The sequence below is a fragment of the Lipotes vexillifer genome, unplaced genomic scaffold (assembly GCF_000442215.2).
Source record: "Lipotes vexillifer unplaced genomic scaffold, Lipotes_vexillifer_v1.1 scaffold607, whole genome shotgun sequence".
NCBI classification, from domain to species: domain Eukaryota; kingdom Metazoa; phylum Chordata; class Mammalia; order Artiodactyla; family Lipotidae; genus Lipotes; species Lipotes vexillifer.
Window position 1 is genome coordinate 561,826 of NW_006783829.1, and position 25,301 is coordinate 587,126.

At 41.3% G+C, this 25,301-nt stretch overlaps 1 protein-coding gene across 1 annotated transcript; it reads left to right on the forward strand.

Moving 5' to 3' along the window:
• The first annotated feature begins 4,051 nt into the window (after positions 1 to 4,051).
• On the forward strand, positions 4,052 to 17,474 carry ALDOB (aldolase, fructose-bisphosphate B). The gene is made up of 9 exons (XM_007456394.1): positions 4,052 to 4,171; positions 8,681 to 8,802; positions 9,599 to 9,810; positions 10,844 to 10,898; positions 11,822 to 11,982; positions 12,878 to 12,961; positions 13,834 to 14,008; positions 14,426 to 14,625; positions 16,941 to 17,474. Exons 2-9 carry the CDS (start codon positions 8,691 to 8,693, stop codon positions 17,034 to 17,036), a joined length of 1,095 nt encoding a protein of 364 aa, XP_007456456.1. The 5' UTR covers positions 4,052 to 4,171; positions 8,681 to 8,690; the 3' UTR covers positions 17,037 to 17,474.
• The last annotated feature ends 7,827 nt before the right edge of the window (positions 17,475 to 25,301 follow it).

Here is a 25,301-nt window from a genome sequence, read left to right on the forward strand (position 1 = left end):
AGCAGAATGTGATATCTATATCTCTATATCCTATAAACGTGATATATATATGATATGTATACACACACACTGGAATATTATGCAGCCTTTAAAAAGAAGGAAAATCTGACATGTGGTACAACATGGATGAAACTTGAGGGTATTATGCTAAGTGAATAAGCCAGTCACAGAAATACAAAACTGTATCATTCCACTTATATGAGATACGTAGAGAAGTCAAATTCAGAGAGAGAAAGTAGAAAAATAGTCTCCAGGGGCTGGTAGAGGGGGAGGTGGAGAGTTGTTGTCTAATGGATATAAGGTGTTAGTTTTGCAAGATGGAAAGTGTTCTGGAGATTGGTTGCACAACAGTGTGAATGTAATGAACACTACTGAACAGTTAAAAATGGTTAAGGTGGTACATTTTATATTATGTGTATTTTACCACAATTTTTTTTAGAAGGAAAGAGGGGGCCGTGGTTCATGTGTACCATTTCAGGGGAGCTGCAGCCTGGATGCCTGTGAAATTCCAAATAAACAGTGATAGAAGAGCTTTCAGAACCTAGTATAGTTTTAGAAAAAAGTAATGGTCATATTCTACCTCTTAATTATTTCAAAGTTCTCTGGGGTAAGAATTATAAGACAGTTACTCCAGACTTTTCTGAGATTGATGAGAAAGCAGTCATATATTTATTGATTCATTTATTCACAAAAATTGATTGTGACTACTGTGCTTTAGGCATGGTGCCAGATGCTGGGGAGACCCACATAGGTTCTATAGTCTAATGGGCTGAATCAGTTGATATGGAAGATGACCTAGACTTGTAAAAATCCAGACTATCTAGACTTTTCAGTCATGTATTTCATAGAGTCTTCCATGAACACTGCAATAACAACCACCGCCACAACTGTCTCTTGATACTTTCATGTACGTTCTCTTACTTGGTTTGGTTTAATTTGATTCTGACCTCAACCCTCTCTTCCCATCTCTTATAAGTTTCTTGAGAACAGGCCAGTCTTACTCATCTTGTATTCTCTACAAAAGGTCCCTGTAGCTAACAAAGTGCCATACACACAGAACCTCAATAACAATTTTGTGAAATATGCTGAGTTAACAACTAGCCCTATCTCTGTGATCCAAATAGTGACTGCTGGTTTCAGGGTCCTGAAACCATCCCAGCCACCAAAGCAGGTTGCAATACAATAAGAAAATGTCTGTCCCACAAATTAGAAACGATGTTTTTAAATGTCATGTTGATCCATCCATGGTTCTTCCTTGCATTGTGTAGATGTAGCCTGTTTTTATGAAAGTTGTCTATAATGTTACTAATACTACAGTGAGTATAACTCTGTGAAACATGAGATTTATTTGCACGTACAAGTTTGTGGACTCAGACCTCATACTGTGCATGAATACATTTAACTCATGTAAAAATCATATTCAAATTGGAAGTATCTAGAGTGGGGCAGACAGTGGAGAATAAATGAGGCAGTTGTTGGAGGTTTTGAAAGTAATGATCCTGAATGATACCATCTTATTATTGCCTGTGAGAAGAGTCTGCATTCGGAGGCCTCTAAATCAGAATTATACGTTCAGATCCAGTTATTTAATGAAATAACTGTACTAAATCCCTAGTGCTGTGTTGTTTCATTCATCTTCTTAATCAGTTTCTGATGGAGGCATTACTAGCACATTTTACAGGTGGTGAAACTGAGGACTAAAGAGGTTGGGAGATTCCACAATGTTCACAGCCTCCAAGTCCACATATCATGATATATCAATTTTGAACATTTTACTGAGTTAAGAGACTTAAAAAACTGCAAGCAGGGCTTCCCTGGTGGTGCAGTGGTTGGGAGTCCGCCTGCCGATGCAGGGGACACGGGTTCGTGCCCTGGTCCGGGACGATCCCACATGCGGTGGAGCGGCTAGGCCCGTGAGCTGTGGCCGCTGAGCCTGCACGTCCGGAGCCTGTGCTCCGCAATGGGATAGGCCACAACAGTGAGAGACCCGCATACCGCAAAAAAAACACAAAAACCTGCAAGCAGTCTGTGTTGCTCAGGAGTTGCTGTTTCTCTAAGGTCCATTAAGCCTTATCCTTGCTTTACTGAACTTTGAGTTTCAGCTGCACATCAGACCCTGGAAGTGGCCAAATGCTGATGCCATGGGAGCAGCAGCAGGCGGCACCACTCAGGGACAGGTGTACTTACGCTCCTCGGACATGCCTGGCCAGTCTGCTGTTCACGTGCAACGATGCTCAGCAGATCAGGGCCCTCTAGGTCTGCCGACGCAAGTCATTCTTCCCTGATTAATATAGTTTTAACGTCCAAGGTTATAAGCTGCTGGGAGGTGGAGAGGGAAGGAACTAATCTCTGCAGTCTGAGGTCACCAAAACGTAAGCAACTCTGCTTTAGACCACTGACTTGCAGTGAGACAGGCACTCCCTCTACCTGTCCTGTGACTCTAGGTGAGTTACTTAACCTCTCGGAACCAAAGTTTCCTTATCCAGAAAGTGGGGCTAAAAACCTTTCCTCAGAGAGGTGCTGAGATTAGAGATCATATATAAAAAGAACCAGGTGCATCATAGAACTTCAAAGAAGAGCTATTATTATTGTTATTGTTGTCATTGTTGTAACAAGAATAATTAGTACTAGTAGCCTAAGGAAAATTATTTCTACCATACATTTCTCAGCAGGTAAAATGTTTCAGTTACGGTTCTGACCACCCCAGCCCTGGCCCCCAACAATGATCACTAACCCCAGTCTCCATTCTTTCATCAGCATCCTCCTCTTATTCCTCCTTTCTCCTTTGACAAAAATCAAATTTGATGAGATCTCACATGTCCCCAGATCAATCATCTTGGTCTGATGAATCAAGCATCAGGTGGAGATGGGGAAACCAAAAAGTGTGCCTTGGGGAGGCAGGTGGAGTCAAGAGAGCTGACGGGAACTTCAGCTGGTCTAATGCTCGGTTACCCTTAGGACAGGCCTTGGCCAAACTTCCCCAGACAAATGAGCCTCGGTTTTTTGCTCCAAACATTTCAATTTCCTTCAATAATCACATTCAGTGTCTAACACTCTCCACTTTTATTAGAAGCTTTCTGAGCTTCAACTCTCTTTAGACAACCCAGCTCCCTGCTTCTTTTTCCTTCATTTCATTGATATTTTACTCATTATAGTGTTACACTTTATACCATAGAGCACTTTGGTTTTTTAGGGTCTTTTCTCCTATTTTATGAGTTATTCCAAAGGAATGTGTTCCTGAGAATGTATACTTTCCTGTGATCATGGTCATTCCATTATTCTTAGATTCCTCCACTACTTTTATTTGATTATTTGCCTCAGGAAGCATACACTATTTTTATTTGCCTTTTCTTGAATTAGATTTTGGTTTAATGCTCAGAGAAAAAACCCTGTAGAATGAACTTGTACCGAGACAGTGCTGTAACTAGAGGAGCTGATGGCTTGCATCAGTCACTTTAAGTTTTATTCTAGTTTTTACCACCTTTAAAGACAAAAATGTACAGGTTGAGAGAGAATGAGAATAGAGTAAAAGATATTGTGTTCTGACATTAAAAACATCAGGAAGCCCAGCTTGGTTTGGGGGAACTGGGAAGGATCTTTGAATGCCTCCTATATGCAGGTACTTTATAAATTCACTTAATGCTCTTGTGAAATTCAGATCCCACTTTACAGAGGAGGAAACTCAGGCTCAGAGAAGTGAAAAAAACTTGACCAAGGTAATGTGTGTAGTAAGTGCTGGAGCTAAGCTAACGTGCTTCCCAGTTCTCCTTGGTGGACTCCAGAGCCCAGTCGTCCACTCACTGCGTTACCGATCCTAATCCTCTGTGTCCCTGTTTCCTCACCTATAAAACGAAGAGTCTGGATTGAGAACTACAAGGTCTCCAGGTGTCCCTTATAGCTTTAACATTCTGTGAGTACAGAGAGTGTGTGAGCATGATTAGAAGGATTGGCTGTTTATGAGCCAATCAGAGTTATTGGTTAAACACCTCTTTACCAGGCCAAGGTGGGAAGGGGAGGGTAAAAGTTAAAACAAAAAACAAAACAAACAAAAAAAAACCTTCGGGTGAGAAGTCTATAAAAACTGTGTGTTCCTGAAGATTCATCCTATTTGGCAGCTGCTGCCTCATGCACAGCTTCTGATAGATCTAAGAGGACTCTCCTCTCTCAAACTGTAAGTAAAAGAACTTCCTTTGTCTCTCAGGACTGCACCAGGGAGTCGGGGGTTAATGATAGCGCTAAGCCTGGCGAGGGGAAAGTTTGTTTGCTTTTGTTTTCAGGAAAAATATGATGGTGGCTGAAAACGTGGTGATCTGCTGAAATGATTGTTTTTCTCCCTACCTCCCCTGGCTCTTTGAGTGGTGGCAAATGCTCAGGATTGATGCCAGTTACCAGTGTTACCTGTAGGAGGGCTCTTCTGAGGCTTTGGCAAAGGAAAAACATCTTGAATACTCCTGTTTGGTTGGGTTCTACTCAGTGTTTGAGATTCCTGTTCATTTCTACTCCCTCCATAACAACTGCTTATTCCGATGATTTATTTACATATCTATCGCCTTATGTCATTTTCTTCATTCTCTTCCCACACCTACTAGTACTGGCACTGAAGTTTCTTTGTCACAGAAATGAACTTTTGGCCTGTTCTGCCCTTCGTCTTCACCCACTGCTCAAACGAGAAAATGGAACAGGCATCACAGAGTATAGTCGTCCTTTGATTATGAATTGTCAAACCTTTCCTTTGTTTGATACTTTCTATAACATTTCCTACTCTGAAGATCCTACAGCTTCAGATATTTGGAATCAAAAGCTGCTGATGTATTTTGGTACATTTGTTCTACTATCTGAAGAATAGGTGAGGATATGTTGCCTTTTAAAATAAACTTCTCTTTACATAGTTACCTAGGGTTCTTTTAGCTAATGTGGATCCAGCAGGGACTCTAGCGCTGCTGCCACCATCACTTTAGCCAAGGCTCATCTGCAGACAACCCAGGCCCAGACTAGACCTGAGGTGCTGGGGCAGGGAATGGAGTGTAGTTGCTGTAAACCTAGGAGTTCCTTTGGCTTAGGTGCCAGTTTAGAGGAAAGAGCAACACTCAGGTCTCTTTCTGAGCTGCTCCATGTGTGTTCAAAGGCTCCAAGGATCAGGCTGTTCTAGAGCATCTCACTGTACTTACCACTGTGGCATCAGATGTGTAACGAAGCTGTGGGCATCTTCCTGCATCTGTCTGTAAAAAAGTGCTGCCCGCAGTGCCTGACAATTATGGGCTTTCAGTGAATAAGCCCTTCATGTATGTCTTCTTGAAAATCTATCTGCCTTGTACATGGAGAAGCAAATGGATTTTCTACTCCCTTATATTTCTCCAGGAGTTAAATATTGGTATTTTACAAATTATTATATTTTCACAGAACCTCTTCAAAGAAGGCAGAAAGAATTATACTATAGGATTTCATCTGTTATTCTGCTAAAGAAGGATTGGGAAAAGAATTCCAAGTCATAAGCCAGTAGCATGTGATTTACAGTCCTGAAACATCACAACTTAGACGGGGCATCAGACGTATTCTTCCTGGGCCTCAATTTCTTCATCTCTAAACTTAGCAGGGTTGATGCAGATATCTCTGAGATCACTTGTAGCTCTGTTTTTCTGTGGTTGCCCTCTATTCATATATGTTTGTACTCACAACCTTCTCCCAGATTTGCATATATATCAATATTACCTGTTAATATATTATGTATAGTAAATAATGTAATATATAAACTTACTCACTGAGAAATCAAACATTACAAAAAAATCCATAAAGTGAACTGTGAGTCACCCCACCCTGTTTCATTCCCCAGGAGTAACCTCAGTGTGGTTATTATCTGCTTATATAGACCCATGAACAGTATGTGTGTATACCATTTTTTTAATTAAAAAAAGGGTGATATTACGTATTGCATACTTTTCTGAAACTTGCTTTATTTTTTTACTTAATCATATAATGTGAACAACTTCCTGTCACACTTTTTAAAAAGTGGGCTTGAGACCTCAGTAAGCAGAGGCTTAGGGGCACAGAAATCATTCTCTATCATTGCCCACTTCCAGCTGGCCTCCTCTCTTCCAGTGGTGAACAGTGGCCTGTGACCCTGTTTTATGATTAACAGGAAAGCAACATTTGTGCTGATGTGGTACAGAACTTTAATCCCTCTGTAGAAGTTTAACTTCTCATAAACAGTATTTGTTCAATTTGACCTTTTCTCTGTTTTTCTTTTCTGGTTGAGTCAGCACACTCAGACTGAAGAAAATAGCTTGGTAGTAAACAGAAATATGGAAGTCCCTTAGGCAGTTACTTTTTTAAATTAAAAAAGAGAGAAATACTGATACCTGACATTTTCATAATGCATTATAAAGCATCTTCATGTTTATCATGCGATTCAACAAATATATTCTGAGCAACTACAATGAGCAGGGTGCTCACAGGTTACATGTGATCCATTTGGCAGTGAGACAACCAGAGCAGATATTATAGCCATTTAATCCATAGTAAGCTAAGACTCAGAGAAGTTACCACCTTGCCCATGGTCCCGGTGAAGAGGAGGCAGAGCTGGTCCTTGAGCCCCGGTCTGTCTGATCTACTTCCATGTGAATGTCTCAGATATTTATGAATTGGTAATGTGATGTGGGGATAATGATCCACAGCCCAATGATTTTGGGTACTCTGGGGGTGTCATCAAGGACATTAGAGTCATCCAAAGGCCAATTCCTTTCACCAGTCTCACTCTTTACTTGAAAGAGGGAGTACTAGTACTGCCCTTTATCCCAACTTTGTGCTTATTAGCTATTTGTCCTTGGACAAATAATTAAACTGTCTTATATTCTTTCCTTATCTATTATATGGGAGAGGGTGGGAGAAGGGGGAAGTCTGACTACCTTTTGAGATTATTGTGAGGAATAAATTTTATAGTGCATGTAAAGCGATTAGCAGAGTGCTTGGCAATAAATGATCATTTGCTATTATTGGGCTATGTTTTCCTTTTGTTTCATTAAGGAAACATCATTATTTTTTTGGTAGTTGTCAGTTCCTTTGTGCAGATATCTAAACTGAGAGAAAATTTGTACTTTGGCCTGAAGGTTACCAACCTCAGGTTGGCTTTTATCTGCCATGAAGATCTGGTAGCCAGGTCCAAAGCTAACAGTCCCTGACTACAATTTAGGAATTAATATATAAACAGAAGAAATACTATCTTCAGTTGGCTTGGATGTGAAGGGCCTTGGAAAATCATCTTCAGAAATCATTGCCCACTAACCTGTCCTGGTACCCCAATGCCAGCATCGTGGTTCCATTCCTTGGGATTAAGTATTGAAGTGAGAGTAGCCACAGTAAGAGCGCCATTAGTTATACTGTCTCAGGAATTAGTTCAGTAGCCATTGACTTCTCATATCAAGGGACAGAGTTCTGAGAGCCTGCCTTGAAGGGATACAGAAAATGTGAAGAAATCAATTTGTCATGAGAAGGAGAACTGGGTGGGGGACTCTGCCTCATCCTAGCTTGGACCTTGGACAAGTCAGTTAACTTCTCGGAGTCTTAGCTTGTTCATTAATTAATGAAGATAATACCTGTCCTGGTTACCTCATTGTCGAATGGATCGAAAGAGAACTGAGGTGTCCCTTGGCTTCCAGAAAGTAGAAAGCAGACACAGGGCATCTACCCTGTGTATGAGTGTATGAGGGGAGAGGAGACTGGGGAAAGGAGGAGGCCACAGGGTTGGATAGGAAATCGCTCAAGATAATCTTTACTACCATTTTTATTCTTTGATAATCCAACCTATGCAAAACCATTCTTTCTACATCCAAGATAAGAGTCCTGTGAGCTTGCATCTTCAAGACTAGCCCAAAGTGGCAGCCGCATAGGAGCAATGATCCCCTTCAAATGACCACTGCTAAGAACTTGCTTGGGTAGGGGATCTTTGAGCCAGTCTCTCCTTGCTAAAGCAGTGAAGCTGCGAATTATTGGAGCAGGAATCAACATATGACGTCGGCATCCTAAGAGCTAATGGGAATCTCCAGCCCAGAAATGCTTAGGGAAAATCCTCTGCATCTGCCCCAAACGGTCTCATAGGTGGTTGAATATAAGAAAAAGGAGACACACCCCACCCTCTATGTCTCAAAGTTGAAGGGAGGTTAAATTCAAGGGCAAATAGTGCTTTATCCTCTCAAGCTTACTGCCTAGAGAATACTCTGGGGGGACTACAGGCTAACAGAACAAAGTGAGGAATGGCCACACAGGCTGAAAGCCTCACTGTCCTGGCCTCAAGCCATCCAACCCCCGATGGTACCAGGAATCCATAGAATAAAGAGATAGTCAATTACTGCCATGCCCTCTATTTGTCAGATTTAAGTGGATACTCATTAGCTGGTTCGGTCTCAGGATCAGTGATCCCAAAAGTTTCCTGAAAGGCATTCTTTTCAGGATCACCATGAAATTTGTCATCCCGCCTTCATCCATTATGGCTAATCGCAGCTACTTATGCTTAAGAGGGAAAAACCCAAAATAGAACAGACCTCATTTATTTAGCCAGTTGTGGAAATGGGCCAGAAATGTCAGAGGGGCCTATGGAGCTTTTCTGCACACCTGCTGTCTTGGTCATGAGTCCATTTGAGTGACCCACAGTTCTGTTGACAGCTAACTTTCCTGCACTCTTTTCCAGACCTGTCACCATGGCCTACCAGTTTCCAGCCCTCACTTCAGAACAGAAGAAGGAGCTCTCAGAAATTGCCCAGTGCATTGTTGCCAGTGGGAAGGGGATCCTGGCTGCAGATGAGTCTGTAGGTGAGTGCAAGAAACATCACACAACAACCATACTCTTGATTCTACACTTAGCAAAGGCAACTTGATAATCATATTCTCTTTCCTCTCAGAGGAAGTAAAGGTTTATATACACAGGAGTGGGAGCAGAAGGCTCAGTAAGCATAGACCTTTTGAGTCTTGTCATTCCAGAAGGCAGATTTCTGAACACCAAGCAAACAGGCTCAAGCCCTCCGTTTTAAGACCCCCTTGCCAGGGATCATTTGAATCCAAGCTGTAGCGAGGCCAGGAACTCAGTAAGCAGGATGAGACCTCTGCCGCTAATGACAAGTCAGTGTAAAGTCAGCCAAGGAAGGGCACTGAGAGCAGGAAAACGTCCACATCAGGAACAGGGCAGCGCTTGTGACTGAGAGCAGCTCAGGATGGCACACAGGAGAGCTGCGGTAGCCTGCGTGGCCCACCATAAAATTATAGAAGCCAGAGAGGTCAAGAGCCTGCCTTACCCCTCCTTCCACTGTCTGTATATCCAGTCAGATCAGGGCTGGACCAGAGAGGCCTGAGGGCCGTGCAGCCCCATTTGGACCCTGTGGTGGCTTCCACCCTGACCCTGACACGACCAGCCCATGCACTTCCTCATCAGCATCCTGACAGCAACAGCAGTCTTTCCCTGGGGAGACAAAAAACGAGGCAGGAGCTCTGATGATCTGAATAAAAAAGAGAGTGTTGCTGTCCATCCTGATGAGGGTCACTAGCTGGCATGGAGGAGGGCGGCAGGGGAGCCCTGGCTTGCTCCTTATGCTGCCTTTACTCGCCCACATAGGCACCATGGGGAGCCGCCTACAGAGGATCAAGGTGGAGAACACTGAAGAGAACCGCCGGCAGTTCCGCGAAATCCTCTTCACCGTGGATGATTCCATCAGCCAGAGCATCGGGGGCGTGATCCTTTTCCATGAGACCCTCTACCAGAAGGACAGCCAGGGAAGGCTGTTCAGAGACATCCTCAAGGAAAAAGGGATCGTGGTGGGAATCAAGGTGAATACATCTCGCTCCCACCTCACCACAGGCCCACTCCCATCACACTGGCTGAGTCAGGGCCAACACGAGGACTACTCATCATCTAATTGCTCTTCTCACTCCTTTCCATCATCACCTTCCCACTGAAAACCAGATCCTCTTCTAGACCTTTCCAGTACCCTCTTCCTTCAACCATTTTTCTACGAGGTACTTAATCTCTTTGTGTCTCAATTTTTTCATTTTAAAATGGGAATAATAGTACCTTCCTCATCAGGTTCTGATAAGGATGAAATGAGTTTGTAAAACAGTTCCTGTCACACCCTGATTATTTAGTTCATGATAGCTGTTATTGTTAAAACACTTACTGTTCTATTGTAACTGGGTCTTCCAAAACTACGTGAACTTCTCGAGTGATCATTAGTATGTGTCAAGTGCTTACAACTCCAAGCACTCATTTACTCCTCCTCACAACCTCTGGAGGTCAACTCAGTTATTATCCCTATTTTAGAGGTGAGGATAGAAAACAGAATTACAACTAGTATAATTTGCCCACAGCAAGGCAAAATTGGAGCCAGTTCAGGCCCAGACTGTCTACCTCTTGGGCTCATGACCTTAGCCTCTGTTATGCTGAGAGTAGAGGCTGCATCCTTATTCTTCTTATCTCCTGTAATAGCATAGGGCTTGGCATGTGCAGTGCTCAATAAATGTCTCTTGAATAAATGAATGAATAATTTAAAGGAAGTGGCTCTTACATGGCACCTCTGCATCCCAGGTACTATGAGATTACTTCTTACTTTCCAAGCTCCAGCCCTGTGCTTTCTATACTTTCCCTCCTCTTAGGGTTGACAGTCTTACATTGTTCTTTCCAGGTAACTTCCCTTCTGCTATGGACTGAGTTGTGTCCCCTCAATGCCTAATATACAATACCTTCCTAATTCAACTCCTTGGTTTGTGAAAGATGAGAACTAATATCTAGCACCAGGGGCTCTGCTTGTGTTTTACTGAGATACCTGACACCTGCTAATTACTTGTTAATCATTTATGTTCACAGTTAGACCAAGGAGGTGCTCCCCTTGCAGGAACAAACAAGGAAACCACCATTCAAGGTAAGGACATTGCCCACTGATATGAATCATGCCAGTATATGCCAGAAATGAAGGAAGCAAAGAAGTGATTGAGGGAAAACAAAATATGAATTATCACACTGGTTTTAGAGCCACACACCTGTTCTTCAGCCCCTGCTCCTCTATTTAGTAACTGTGTGCCCTCAGGCTAGTCACTTAAATGTTCTGAGTCTCAGTTAAAATGGGATAACAATATCTACTTTGCAGAATAGTTGTGGGGATTAAATTAGACAATGCACATAGAGTGCTTATCACAGTGTCTTGCACAGAGAAGATATTTTATACTTGGGAATATTATTTTAGAAAAATCTAGCAGCAGTAGAGAGGAAAGAGTCCAAACTGGGATCAGACACACTTGGGTTTGAATGCTGCTTCCATCAGTTACTGCTTAGATAATTTTGCAAGGTACATCACTGCCCAAGTAGACAAGTATCAACCATAGCATTGGATTATCTAAGCAGAATTTGAATCCCAGCTCTGTCAAACTTGGTGAAGTTACTTTACCTCTCAGAGCCTCAGTTTCCAAATCTGCAAAATGAATATACAACTGTGAAGGTTGTGTAATATGACTATTAGGTCATAACAGTATAACAACTATTAGGTTTGTTATGATTATTAAATGAGATAAGGTGTGCAAAATGCCTAGAATCATGCCTTGGAGCAAAGTAAGTACTAAATAAATATTAGTTTCCTTTATTTTTCTTATCCAATATGTATTATATATCAAAACCACATTTATTAACCCAGGTCTTTTGGCTCAGTACTGGGATGTTTATTTCTTTGCTGGATGTAATATTTCTTTGCCTGGATGTCTTGGGTCCTCAAGCTGTATGACTGAAAGCTAAGCCATCAGCAGCCCCAGGGGTCAGGGGTGCAAAGAAGGCTTTCTCTCTCGTGACTTGCAGGGCTTGATGGCCTTTCTGAACGCTGTGCTCAGTATAAGAAAGATGGTGCTAACTTTGGGAAGTGGCGTGCTGTGCTGAAGATTGACAACCAGTGTCCATCCCACCTTGCTATCCAAGAAAATGCCAACACCCTGGCCCGCTATGCCAGCATCTGTCAGCAGGTGCTTTTCCTTCCCCTTGGGCTAAAATACAGGAAGCGAAAGCTTTCTTTAAAGCCCATCTTTCTAATTTTACTGTAACCACACATGATTCCCCCTCCTTTTCTCTCACCAGTATATCCTGATGGCATTTTTCACTGCTTTTACTAGGTGTAGTAGGGTAAGATTTGGTTCCACAAGTCAACCATGAGTCCAAAAGGCAAATGCCATCAAGTGTAGCCCTCCACCAAAGCACTGTAAACTGAGTCTTAAAAGCATAGGCTCTTGAGGGCAGGGCATCTGCTTGTCTATGCTCCACCGTGTCCAAGGACATGATCCTCTTAAGTCCCCAGCTCAAGGGTGACAGCTTTGATCTGGTTCCAATTCAGATAATTTCTTGGAGGATGGTAGCTTGATGCTAAAGTTTCCAACATATGTTGAAGTGTCTCTGGGATCCAGGTTAAGTCTGATTTGCTTGTGCAGGTGCTATGCTGAGGTTACCTGAGTTCTGGGTACCTGAAGCTTCCCAGTCAGAATTGTAAACTCTGCTTGAATTCCTTAGTTAATTCATACAAGAGGCATCTTGATTGGTGATTTAAACTTGATGGCCCTAAAAGGGTGACAGCTAGGTTCTGATTTAGCTAGATTAGTCTCTAGAATAAGATATAGAAATTAAGAAAATAAATTGAATTTATTTTACCCCATTTCCAGGAAAACTTTTTTTCCCTCACTGTTCTTTTTTGGCTAAGCCACAAATGCTTACTAGACATCCCATTAAATTTCATTGCCTTTAAGTCACCTATATGTGTATCTCCATAAGAGCTTCAACCTTGTACCAATTACAACTGTTAAATATCTTCTTAAAGAAAGGATCCTAGTGAACAGAGCTTCATTCTGTCCACTCCATTTTCCTTTTTAGAATGGGCTAGTACCCATTGTTGAACCAGAGGTAATTGCTGATGGAGACCATGACATGGAACACTGCCAGTATGTTACTGAGAAGGTAAGTCTTAAATATAAAGGTCCCAATGCCAGTTGAAAAATCTGTTTTAAACAACTGTTGTTACTTAACATATATCAGCTGTTATATATGAGCTATTCTACAGTTAGAGTCACTGTGTAGCATTGAGAAGGTAAAGAGGTATTATCAAACCTTGTACTTTTTTGGGCACATGGTACACTCCTTATGAAAAAGCACAGGATCTGCATTACCAAGATTAGGGTTTGAGCATCCATGTTCCCAGTTGTGGGTCCTGGGGCAAGTCATATTATCTTTTTGGACCTCAGTTCCATTATGTTTAAACTAAGAAACTTTAAAATAAGCTGAGGCTCCCATGAGAAAATATAATTAGAAAGTAATTTTTTCACATGTGACTTTAAATTAGCCACAATATATCTGTAAGAAAGTAAGAGAGTCCTTAGTTTCTCTGCTTGCAAAATGAGATGGACTGAAATGAGATCTGAAAGCACTTCTGTCTCTAAAATGTTTATTTTTATGATCACTCAGCTTCTATGGGGATGGAGAATGGAGGCCAGTTTACATGTCCCCAGCTAACTAAATTAAGGCAGGTTTGACTGACCAAAGGGAGTAATGGGAAGGAAGGAGTGAAGGGCCTCTAGGAAGCAGAGCCATGCTGGTAGTCCATGCGGTGAGCAGTTAGGGGAGGGGCAGCAGGGACAGGCCAACTTGGCTGTGCTCAGTGGCTATGGTTTGCAGGTATTACCCTGACTGAGCCTAGGGGCTGGTTGGGAAGCTTTGGCCAAGTAACGTATGGGAATTCCTTCATCCTGTGTCCCTGCAGTGTATAAGTGTCAAGGTCAGGTGACTCTACGGCTGGCTCTAGGTTTCACCTATTTGGGCCTCTTGTCCTTCAGGTCCTGGCTGCTGTCTACAAGGCCCTGAATGACCATCATGTTTACTTGGAGGGCACCCTGTTGAAGCCCAACATGGTGACTGCTGGACATGCCTCCACCAAGAAGTATACTCCAGAGCAGGTGGCAATGGCCACTGTCACAGCTCTCTACCGTACTGTTCCTGCAGCTGTTCCTGGTAAGGTTTTCTTTCTTCTCTAACTTGAGGTCTTAGTCCTTATTCTTTGAAGGAGTGCCATAAGCATTTGCATTTGTCCAGGAGTAGTCTGCTTCTAGCCATGAAACAGACCTCTGATATCTCACATGCAGCCAGTACTTCCCTCTTGAACTCTGTGATACCACCTATGCTGAGTCTGTCCAAATGCACACAATCCGTTGATTTCCTCAACATTTCACTGCCCTCTTAGTTACTAAAGCCCTTCTCTCCTTAGTCCAACTAGCTTCAGCAAAGGCAAACTAACTTCTCCAACCTAGTCCCATGCAAATCAACTGGAGGAAAGATTGAGACATTACATTTCTTTCAGGCTCCTTGCTTGCTTTTTCAAGCAGGGTACATACTGGAACTAGTGGAGTGGAATGGCTTCTCTCCTTCCAGGCATCTGCTTTTTGTCTGGTGGCATGAGTGAAGAGGATGCTACTCTCAACCTCAATGCTATCAACCTTTGCCCTCTACCAAAGCCCTGGAAACTAAGTTTCTCTTACGGACGGGCCCTGCAGGCCAGTGCACTGGCTGCCTGGAGTGGCAGGGCTGCAAACAAGAAGGCAACCCAGGAGGCTTTTATGAAGCGGGCCCTGGTAAGATGCTGTTACCTCTTATCTACTTGATCAAGTGGATACTTGGGGCCTGCTTGCATTGCTTTCTTCAGGCCATGAAGGTATCTCCAGAGAGTTGTCTACCACGCATTTTTAAATGTGGCATTAGAGCTGAGTAGGACGGTTAAGGCTGCAGAGTTTTGAATTATCTGCACTGGTAGTACAGTTGATGATGGTAGATTGAAGGACAGTTTCCACAGAGAGACTTTAGAGGGAAGATGAGAGGGCCAAGGAATGAGCCTGGGGCACGTTTTATTTTGGGAAGATGAAGAGGAGAAGCCACCAAGACAAGCAGCAATAATATATTAAGATGAACCAAGGATTCTGGGAACAAATGAATGAAATTTCAAGGGGTCAATAACAATACGCTACAAAGAGGTTAAAAATTAAGGCAGAGAAAAGGCTGATACTGTCATTGAGGGGCATATCAGTGACCCTCAACAAAACAGGTTCAGTAAAGGAAAGGTGCCTATTCAAGACGCTTGTCAGGAAAAGACACAGAGAGGTTACCAGGAACAATGAGGACAAAAAATGGTCTTATTTAGCTACTAACATTGCTTTTTGAATACCTACTAGGAGCCAAGCACTGGGGTGAACAAAGCAGACACAGCCACTGCCTTCAGGGAGCTTAGAGTTTAGCCAGATAGGAGAGATTGTCATGTTTAACTGTAAAGCAGAAGGAGCCAGAGGAGAGATTAAAGATTAGAAGAGGACAAGGACTTAGAGGAAACAGTACTGCATGAGACTAAATATTAAATATGGGTGGCAGAGTAGGTCTTAGAAAGGAGGGAGAGATAGGAAAGAAGAGACAGAATGGGTTTGGAATCAGGTCTGTAGAGGTGGAGAGATGCAATGGTTGATCACTGATTACAGGTGAGGCCATCTGTTGAGAATGATAAGGGTATGGAGATTTCAGTCTTTACAGTGGGGAACTTGGAATAGCTGTTGAAGTAGTTGCTAGGAAATTGACCAGAGGTTATGGCCAAGCATCAAGCAAGATGCAGCTGAAATGAGAGTTTGTGGTACATTAACTTAGATCCTGAATGTTCCTAATAGCTCTCTTATGCGTGTAGCAAGATTCAGATCAACCTAAATGGGAAAGAGCAGGGTTGAAGAATCCAAGTTTCACAGGGAGATGAAACAGTACCAAAATTTGAGTGACAGCTTTATTCGGCTTGCTGATGACAGAGAAGACTGGGCAAGGAATCAGGCGTAGCCAGAAGTTTGATGATGAGGCACTAAAGGAAAGGAAGGGTACAGAGAAGCTAAAAAAATCATCTCAGGGGCATAAGAGAGGTGTGAGATTTTACGGTAGTGCTTTATATTGTGATGATGATGGATATGGCTGTGCTGGTGTGTGGCTGATGAGGGGGAAGCTAATATAGCTAATAGGATGGAGGGATTATGAAAGTAAGGCTCAGAAGGGTCATCCACACGGAGGAAGGGATGCTGAGTTTATCATCTAGAGCTGCGGTTCTCAAGCTTGAGCATGCATCTGAATCATCTGAAGGGCGTGTTAAAACACAGGTGGCTGGACCCAGCGACAGAGTTTCTGATTCAGAAGCTCTGGGGTCAAGCTAGAGAATTTCCATTTCTAACAAGTGCTTAAGTCCATGAAACCTAACTTTGAAAATCACTGTAGATGTAGAAATAAGTCCTGGAGAGATCGGACAATAGCAGCAGTGACTTGAAGATGGGGTACTGCTAAGTGGCATTTGAGTATTATTACAGGTTTCATAATTCTTAACTCACCTTCAGTTGGAGTTTACACAGGGTATCAAATGATACTATGATAACAACTACATAAAAATTATATATTCTTATGGACAAATATAGGTAGAAAATGGAAAATGTATTAAAATTTTTTTTTTTTTGCTATAGTAAAGCTTTAGCTGCATCTGCTTGATGCTTGACCTTATGTCTGGTCAGTTTTCTAGCAGACTATTTCAGCTATTCCAAGGTTCCCAAATTGGGACTGAAATTTCCATTTCCTTATCACTATATGAGTGAGAAGTTTCTTAACTTGAATTTCTAGTACTGTTGTTGCAGTATTGTTAGTACTAAAAAGAAACCTCAGTAACACAAACCTCAGGCTTGCCTGAGAAATGCTCAGAAAACGGATTAAAAAAAGGAAGTAACATTATAGAAGGAAAGGAATGGTATCAGCAGCAATATTTAGCAAAATCACTGTACAGAGAAAACTCACATGAAGGTGAAGCTGATTTCAAATGAGAAGCAAAGAGGGTCAAGCAGAGGGTTGCTCTAACTTGGTCTCCTCTATCACACTTGTTTTTTAGGCTAACTGCCAGGCAGCCAAAGGACAGTATGTTCACACGGGCTCTTCTGGTGCTGCTTCTACCCAGTCGCTCTTCACAGCCTGCTATACCTACTAGAATCTGAGGCCGACCAGCCAGGCTCTGGCGCTTCTAGGTGTCTTGGTAGGAGGGCAGAAAGGAAACAACAACCTTTCGACTGACCCTGGAAATTAGACAAAATTAGGTTGGAACTACTGGAAACACAATGCATGTTAAGTTCTTAGACACAAGGGAAAAAATCAGTTATTGAAACCTAAGTCTGAATATCAAGGATCTGATGAAATTTCACACAGTGATTTCCTTACAACACTTCCAGCTCCCCATGGCCCACAGTATCCATCTAAGAAAAGAATAAACTTTAAAACAGTATCAACTCTCCATCCAAATAACCAAATGAAACACCTCATAAGCTGAGTGCAGAGAATTGTGTCTTATTAAACAGTCCTAGCAGTGGTAGGTTATGAAGGAGACAGCTGCAACCAAAAAAGAAATAAAATGTTCTACAAACCTTCAGTTTGTATCAGGTTTTACTTTCTGCTCTTGCTTTCAAAGGGCTCAATATATTTCATTACCTTTGACTCCACAGACGCGACTGATATTAGTGGTCAGGATCCTCAACTTTGGCTACTCATTGGAATAACCAAAATTTAAAAACCCAGATACTCAGGCCATGCTCCAGCCAAGTTTGAGAACTACCAAGCTAGATTTCAAGTTTGAGGGTATTCATAATGTGAAGCAAGCTACAATGTCAAATGATTTCAAGCAACATATGGAGTGTAATAAAAGAATCACTGTGACTCTGATGCTTGGAGCATTCCTCTTCAAGTGGCCCAGGTTGGTGACATAGGATTGCATCTTCCTCTGCACATCCAAGCATACTACCTAGTTTTGCAGTAAGAAATATTCACATAATTATACCTTATTGACTTCCAGTTTTCAGAATTAACCTATAGAAAAAGCATTAAAGACCACCATAGTTACAAGAGAGAATTTAAACATTATAACTTTGGACAATATAAAAGTAATGATTTTGGTGGGAAAAAAAGTAATTAAATGATAGGAGGTGGGAAATTCAGGGGGAGGAGAAGTGAAGGAAGGCAAAGGGAACACTAATTTACTTAGCGGGGAGTCAGGATACTACTTGAAATTGATGGATTAAGAAATAGTGCTTTAAAAAAAAACAGTGCTTTAAGTCTATTAAAGTAACAAGGGAAATGGATATAAATCATTAAAATATTCAAACCTATAATTAAAATATAGGAGAAGGTAGTAAATTCTTTGCCTTGAAGAGTACAAAGATAAATGGTATTATTTAGAGTAAATAAATTAGGAAATAGAGGCATAAGCATATGATTTAGAATAATAAAGCAGAATTCGTTCAAAAGGACTTCTGAGGAAAAAGACCTGGAAATGGGGCACAGGGAAGATTTTTACATACATGCTTTTACAATGTTTGAGTGTTTATTTCTGTGTATTTGTATTACTTTTCTAAAAACAACTACTATATATTCATATAAGCAATTCAGACCTACCTTAGAGGTCATTTAAGCCAAGGCTTTCATTTTACAGATGATAAAACCAAGCCTAGAAAAATTAAATTAATTGCTGATGGTCATATATTTAGGGGTTTAGGATAGAGTTGAGAGATTAGAATTCCGGTCTCTCTCTCCTGTAATGGACAACTGGCCATGGAGGAAGGTAAGGGCAGGGCAACAGGCAGTGTTAAATACCTCTGCCACCAGTGCTATAGGTCTTTTACATTTCTTTTTGTATTCATCCACTCAGTCAGCAAGTAGTTGATGTGCTAAGCTGTCCTAAATGCTGGTAACACCTGGTGTGACAGAGCTTTTCTGCCAGAAAATTTTTATCTAGAGCTTATTCAGCATCACTGACCCTAAGTTGTAAAGAAACCTTTCAGATTCTCATTTATGGGTTGGGTATGAATTTATAATCAAGGCTGAGCTATTTATGTCTTTTGGTCAAGGCTGAATTACATTTCACTCAGTGTGAGGATTTATATAATGCATTTTCCCTGGCTATCATCTGATATATTTTCCTGACTAAAGCACTACAGTTGTCTTTGAAACCTCAACCCCAGTAATTTCCTTCACTCATGGTAATATGAAGACAAGTGTTACAGACTGCAGTTCCTATTAACTGTGTGGTCACTGAGTGAATATATTAGTTACGTCCTAGCTTTTGGTACACTGTCAGATTTATTGTAGTAGTTATTGAACACCTACTAAAAATAAAACCTGGTAGTAGGCACTGAAAGTAATTAAAAGAAGTTTCAGCTTTAGGGTAGCCATGGTATTTGCATACCAGACAATTAAGTTTGAGTAGCTAAGCCAGAAACACAAATGCCATTGACTGGGGGTTGGGAAGTGTAGAGGAGAGTCTGTCAGTATGGCTGGCTGCAGAAAGGGAGAAGGTGACATTTAGGTTGGACATCACAGGGTGACAAAAGGGAAGGAACTCTTAGAAAAGGAACTGGCTTTGTGTGAGAAAACACTTCGATAATTCACTGGGAGAAGATGACACCTTGAAGGCATAAGGAGCAAAAGCCGAGGCCAAGAAAAAAATTACTAAATGCTGGGAGAAATAAAAAAAGAGGAATTTGATTTTGCTCTGCAAAGGAAGAGGGAGAGAAGGGAGGGAAGGGGCAGGAAAATGAGTGAGGAGAAAGGAGGGGAAAGAGAAGGCAGGGAGAAGCTAGGGCAATGTGGAATTGTGGGGAAGTGACTAAAAGACTTTTGAGAACGGGAGAAATATCAACTGTCTAAACTTATTTGTCTTCTTGAGAGGGAGAGCTGAGTTTCACATATGTGTCCACATCATCCTTTACAAAAACAAGATGCTGAGATGACTCATAATGATTCATAATGTGAATTGTTTTAGCAGAAGCCAACTGTGACAATGAGAATATAAGCCTCTAAAACTTGCAGAAATCTTGGAGCAGGCTTTAGGCAAATCAGGAATGGGACTTTGAGACTATCTGGTCTAGCTGTCCTGGGGTAAAAGACTCGGCCTTACATCTACATTTCACTCACAGCAACAATGGAGGAAACTGGCATTCATTGTGCTAGGGCAGTTGTTCAAGGTCACATAAACAGTAGGTGAGATTTAGGCTAGTGTGATTTGCAAAGTCCTCTGGGGAGGCAGTACTCTTGGTGGTGAAAAGCACAGGTTTTGGAGTCAGACAGTCTAGGTTCAAACGCTGGCTCTGCTGCTTCCTAGCCATGTGACCTTGGACACCTTATACAACCTTTCTGTGGTTCAGTTTCTTCAGCTCCAAAATAATAGTATCGCAAGTTATTGAGAGATTAGATTAAATGAATCAGTACATCTCAATTACATGTTCAAAATCCCTTGTCCACAATTCTGAAATCCAAAAAGATGTAGAAACCAAAAATTTTCTCAAAAGTTTGCAGCAAATTATTTGGTGGCAAACCCTGACTCAAGGCTGTCATCTTGATTCCACTTGATGGGAAGCAGAGATGTGTCTGATCTTAGATGCTGACTCAGATCCTATAGAGGGAGTTATACAATGTATAGCATAAAAATATATTTGCTGTCTAAAATATGAAAGATACAGATTTCCAAAACACATAAAACCTCAAAGCTCTTGGATAAAGAATTGTGAACCACCTGCTGTATAAAAAAATAAATTAAAAACTTAAAAAAAACAATTGTGAACCTGTCCTTAGAACAATATCTGCCATGCTTCTAGAGTAACAGATGAACTATCCATGCTCAGTAGAGCCCTGAGGGCTCATGTAATGCTACCAATTCTCCAAGCCTGTTTGCTAGAGAGGATGAATTGAGACAGGAGTAATGGCAAAGCTTGACACAGTCAGTTACAGCTCTTTTTTCATTACTCATGTATGGTTTTCTAGCTGTAACATACTCTGTCCTAAGGCTCCTGAAATAGTCTAACACTCAGTACTGGGTGTCAGTATATGTAGACATATATAAAATCAGTCAGCAAGTATTCATTTAGCAACACTGTATGCTTGGTGCTGTAAAGATACTACATGGTCCTTGTATGCTTACCACTGTGATGAGGAAGGCAAGGATACAGTTAAGAAACAAAATCGTATACAGTAATGTGCTAAATTACAGTGGCATAGGCAAGGTGCTGAAATCAAAGGAGGTGGGATGAATTGCAGACAGTTTATTGCTAGTTATATGATCTTGGGATCTTGAGTCTCAGTTTTCCCATCTATAAAATAGGGTTGCTGTGAGGTTAGCAATATTTTATGCAAAGTGCCAGATATATAAGTCATGAATAAATATATTTTTCTCTGTCAGTTGGCTCTTGAAGAATGGCACAGGCATTTGAGTGGAAGTGAAGATGAAAACTGTGTGTCCTGACTAGAGTTCAGATTGTGTATTTTGGGGAAATTATGGGAAATTAGGTTAAAATGGTGAGGCCAAGTGGAGTGGCACAGTAGAGTGGGAGGGTAGATACGACAGGGATTTTATGAAAAGTTTTGCCTTGAAGTAATGAGAAATAGGGACCTGTGAATAATTTTGAGCAGGGAATAACAGAAGGGTATTGCTGAAAATTAGTTTTTAGAATGTAGAAGATTGGGAGGAAACTGGAAGCCAGCTAAGTGTGCATAATAGCAATTCAACATAGGGCCTAGTCTCTTGGTGGTGGAAGCCAGTGAGTGGATGTGACATCTTTAGATTGGGGAAAACAACACCCCCAAACTCTCCTTATGTAGCATAGCTATTTAGCGTCCTAATAAGTCTCTGTTATACTGGAACTTGAGAGGCAAGCACTGAGACAAATGAAAATTCAAAATTCTTTTACATCTAATTCTCAAAAAGAGGCTTATATACATGCATAGACTCAGCCCTTTGAGTATGCTGGCACAGTGAAATATAGAGCATATTCTAACCATAGCACCAATTCTTCCAGCAGTTCACAACAACGAGGGTTAAGCTGTAGCCCGAGGTCTCAGGTGTCAGAGAATTCTACCCTTCTCTCTTACAATATCCAAGGTCAAGGCATCTTTATGCAGCCACTTCCAACTTTTCCTTGTCCTGCCCTGTTTTTACCCTGGGGGAATTTACAGGCCACAGAAGTCAGAGTGCAGTTCTTGGATCCAGGGACACAATGACTGTCAATGTGATATAGAGGTTTATCTTAGTCATTGGACTGACATCAGAAGTATGTTCTTGAGAACATGGCTCCTGGACTGGAAATAGCACAGGCAAAGATATGAACTATGTTTTATTTGTGCAAAATGTATCTAAACTATGTGTCTTGGAAAGCTGGGTGGTTTTTTTACACCCAGTCTTTATGCTGTGGAATACATATGACTTGCTATTCACTCCCCAGTGAAGAGAATAAAGGACTGCTGGACGCAACTATGCAACTAATAATACCTATACTGTTAACATAGTACCTGGCAGATATTTTAAAAAATACATGTTAATTGGACTTGTACCATTTGTGCAGTAAAGTAAATGTATCTGGCCTTTTTCTATTTGTCCGTGCGTCAAGGTTATAGAGATGGCCTTAATTAAAAAGAAACCCACAGACTTCCCCTGGTGGCACAGTGGTTAACAATCCGCCTGCCAGTGCAGGGGACACAGTTTCAATCCCTGGTCCGGGAAGATTCCACATGCTGCGGAGCAACTAAGCCTGTGAGCCAAAACTACTGAAGCCCATGTGCTTAGAGCCCGTGCTCCACAACAAGAGAAGCCACTGCAATGAGAAGCCCGCGTACCACAACGAAGAGTAGCCCCCGCTCGCCGCAACTAGAGAAAGCCCACGCGCAGCAAAAGACCCAACACAGCCAAAAAAAAAAAAAAACGGAAAAGAACCAATCAGCTCATCCCTACCATACCCAAGGCCACAAAACATTTTTGAAGGAGGTGGAGAAGGAAGGATAACCAATACAAATTAGGAACAATAACATCAAAAAATGATTGGAATATCTGAACTAGATTTTTTTTTAAGTTGAAATATACTCTGCAAGAAAATATTCTCAACTGGGTATGCTGTGTATGCCCCTAGATTTGCTGATGATATCCTCCTTTAGGAAGACGGATGAAAGTGAAAGGCCTCACTCATCAAAATTACAGAGAAATGTAGTATTACAGTAATTACTTTTTTTTGCCACCAAAGACCCCTTTCACTTTTTCATTTTATTTATTTATTTACTTTGGCCATGCTGCGTGGCTTGCAGGATCTTAGTTCCCCAACCACGGATTGAACCCCGTCCCACAGCAGTAAAAGCACCGAGTCCTAACCACTGGACCACCAGGGAATTCCCTCACCTGCTCATTTTATTTATTTATTTTTCTTTTATTGGAGTATAATTGCTTTACAGTGTTGTGTTAGTTTCTGCCATACAGTGAAGTGAATCAGCTATATGTATACCTATATCCCCTCCCTCTTGGACCTCCCTCCCACCCCCCACTTCACATCCCATCCATCTAGGCTGTCACAGAGCACCAAGCTGAGCTTCCTGTGCTTTATAGCGTGTTTCCACTAGCTATTTATTTTACCCATGGTAGTGCAGATAGGTCAGTCCTAATCTCCCATTTCATCCCACCCTCCCTTTCCCCTCGTGTCCACATGTCCATTCTCCATGTCTGCATCTCTATTCCTGCCCTGCAAATAGGTTCATCTGTACAATTTTTCTAGATTCCACATAAATGTGTTAATATATGATGTTTGTTTTTCTCTTTCTGGCTTACTTCACTCTGTATGACAGACTCTAGGCCCATCCATATCTCTACAAATGACCCAGTTTCATTCCTTTTTATGGTTGAGTAATACTACATTGTATATATGTACATCTTCTTTAGCCATTCATCTGTTGTTGGACATTTAGGTTGTTTCCATGACCTGGCTATTATAAATAGTGTTGCAATGAACATTGGGGTACATGTGTCCTTTTGAATTATGGCTTTCTTAGGGTATATGCCCAGTAGTGGGATTGCTGGGTCATATGGTAGTTCTATTTTTAGCTTTTTAAGGAACCTCCATACTGTTCTCCACAGTGGCCGTTTCAATTTACATTCCCACCAGCAGTACAAGAGGGTTCTCTTTTCTCCACACCCTCTCCACCTGCTCATTTTAAACTGTTACCTACTGTGATGGCTAATTTTATGTTTCAACTCCACTAGACTAAGGGATGTCAATGAAACACTGTCTTTGGGTGTGTCTGTTGAGGGTGTTTCTGAAAGAGATTTGTATTTAAGTCCTTAGACTGAGTAAAGAAGATTGCCCTCAACCATGCTGATTTGCATTATCCAGTTTGTTGAGGGCCTGAATCAAAAATGAATGAGGTCAAATTTGTTCTCTGCCCAAGTGGGGCATGCATCTTCTGTCCTCGGACATCAACGCTCCTGGTTCTTAAGCTCCTTTGGACTCAGATTGAATTACATCATTGGCTTTCAGTTTTCCAGCTTATGAACAGCATACCATGGGACTTCTTGTACTCCATAATCAAATGAGCCAATTCTTATTATCTATCTATCTATCTATCTATCCATCCATCCATCCTATTGGTTTATTGGTTCTGTTTCTCTGGAGAACCCAAAAACATATACTAATTAATATTTTTTACTTCATCTGCTTTAACCCTAATTTTCTTTCAGAATTGTTCCATGTGTTAATTCACATAAGGAATTTGAGTAATGCCATTAAAAGTTCAGTCTTTTACTTTAGTGGGGCCCTAAACAAAACCCCACAGGCCCTCCTCAAGTTTTTGTTTGGTTCTCTCTTCCATTGTCCCTAATTGCTACTCCAAACTTTTACTATTGACAAGGCTCCCAACTCTACCCCTCATGGTGGCCACCCCTCTCCTTCCCTGACTCTCAAAACATGAATTTGACTATTTTTTGGAAATGGGTCATCTCAAGTGTATTCTATTTCTTCCCCTTCCCCCAGACACTAAATCTGTCCTCTTTCCTTTTCTCCCAAATGGGAGGAAGAAAGCCTCCATAGTAAATCCTTCCATTAGTGCTAAAATTCATTTTTGCTTATCTAATAACTCAATTTCCATTTGCTCTCCTTTATCTTCAACTTCTCCCTCAACTGGCTATCTATTCAGAATGGAAAAATACTTCTTAATCTTGATCTATATCCCTCATATTCACAATCTACTTTTTATTCCCTTTTACAGACCAGTAAAATTCAGTAAGATGAATAATCAAAAAAGGATTGCCATTTTAACTAAAGACATACATTCAACAGGCCAAAATTACTATTATTTCATGAAAGGACTTTTTTTATTTTAAAAGGGGGGCATTATTTCAGAAAAAGATTAAGTTCTTGAATCAATTTAGCTTTTTTTTTTTTTTTTTTTTTTTTTTTTC

Bases quoted from the DNA above. Each gene is read 5' to 3' on its own strand.
- ALDOB (XM_007456394.1), top strand. From the start codon at position 8,691: ATGGCCTACCAGTTTCCAGCCCTCACTTCAGAACAGAAGAAGGAGCTC. The intron at 8,803-9,598 runs GTGAGTGCAAGA...TCGCCCACATAG, and splicing joins GGCTGCAGATGAGTCTGTAG to GCACCATGGGGAGCCGCCTA. The intron at 10,899-11,821 runs GTAAGGACATTG...CGTGACTTGCAG, and splicing joins CAAGGAAACCACCATTCAAG to GGCTTGATGGCCTTTCTGAA.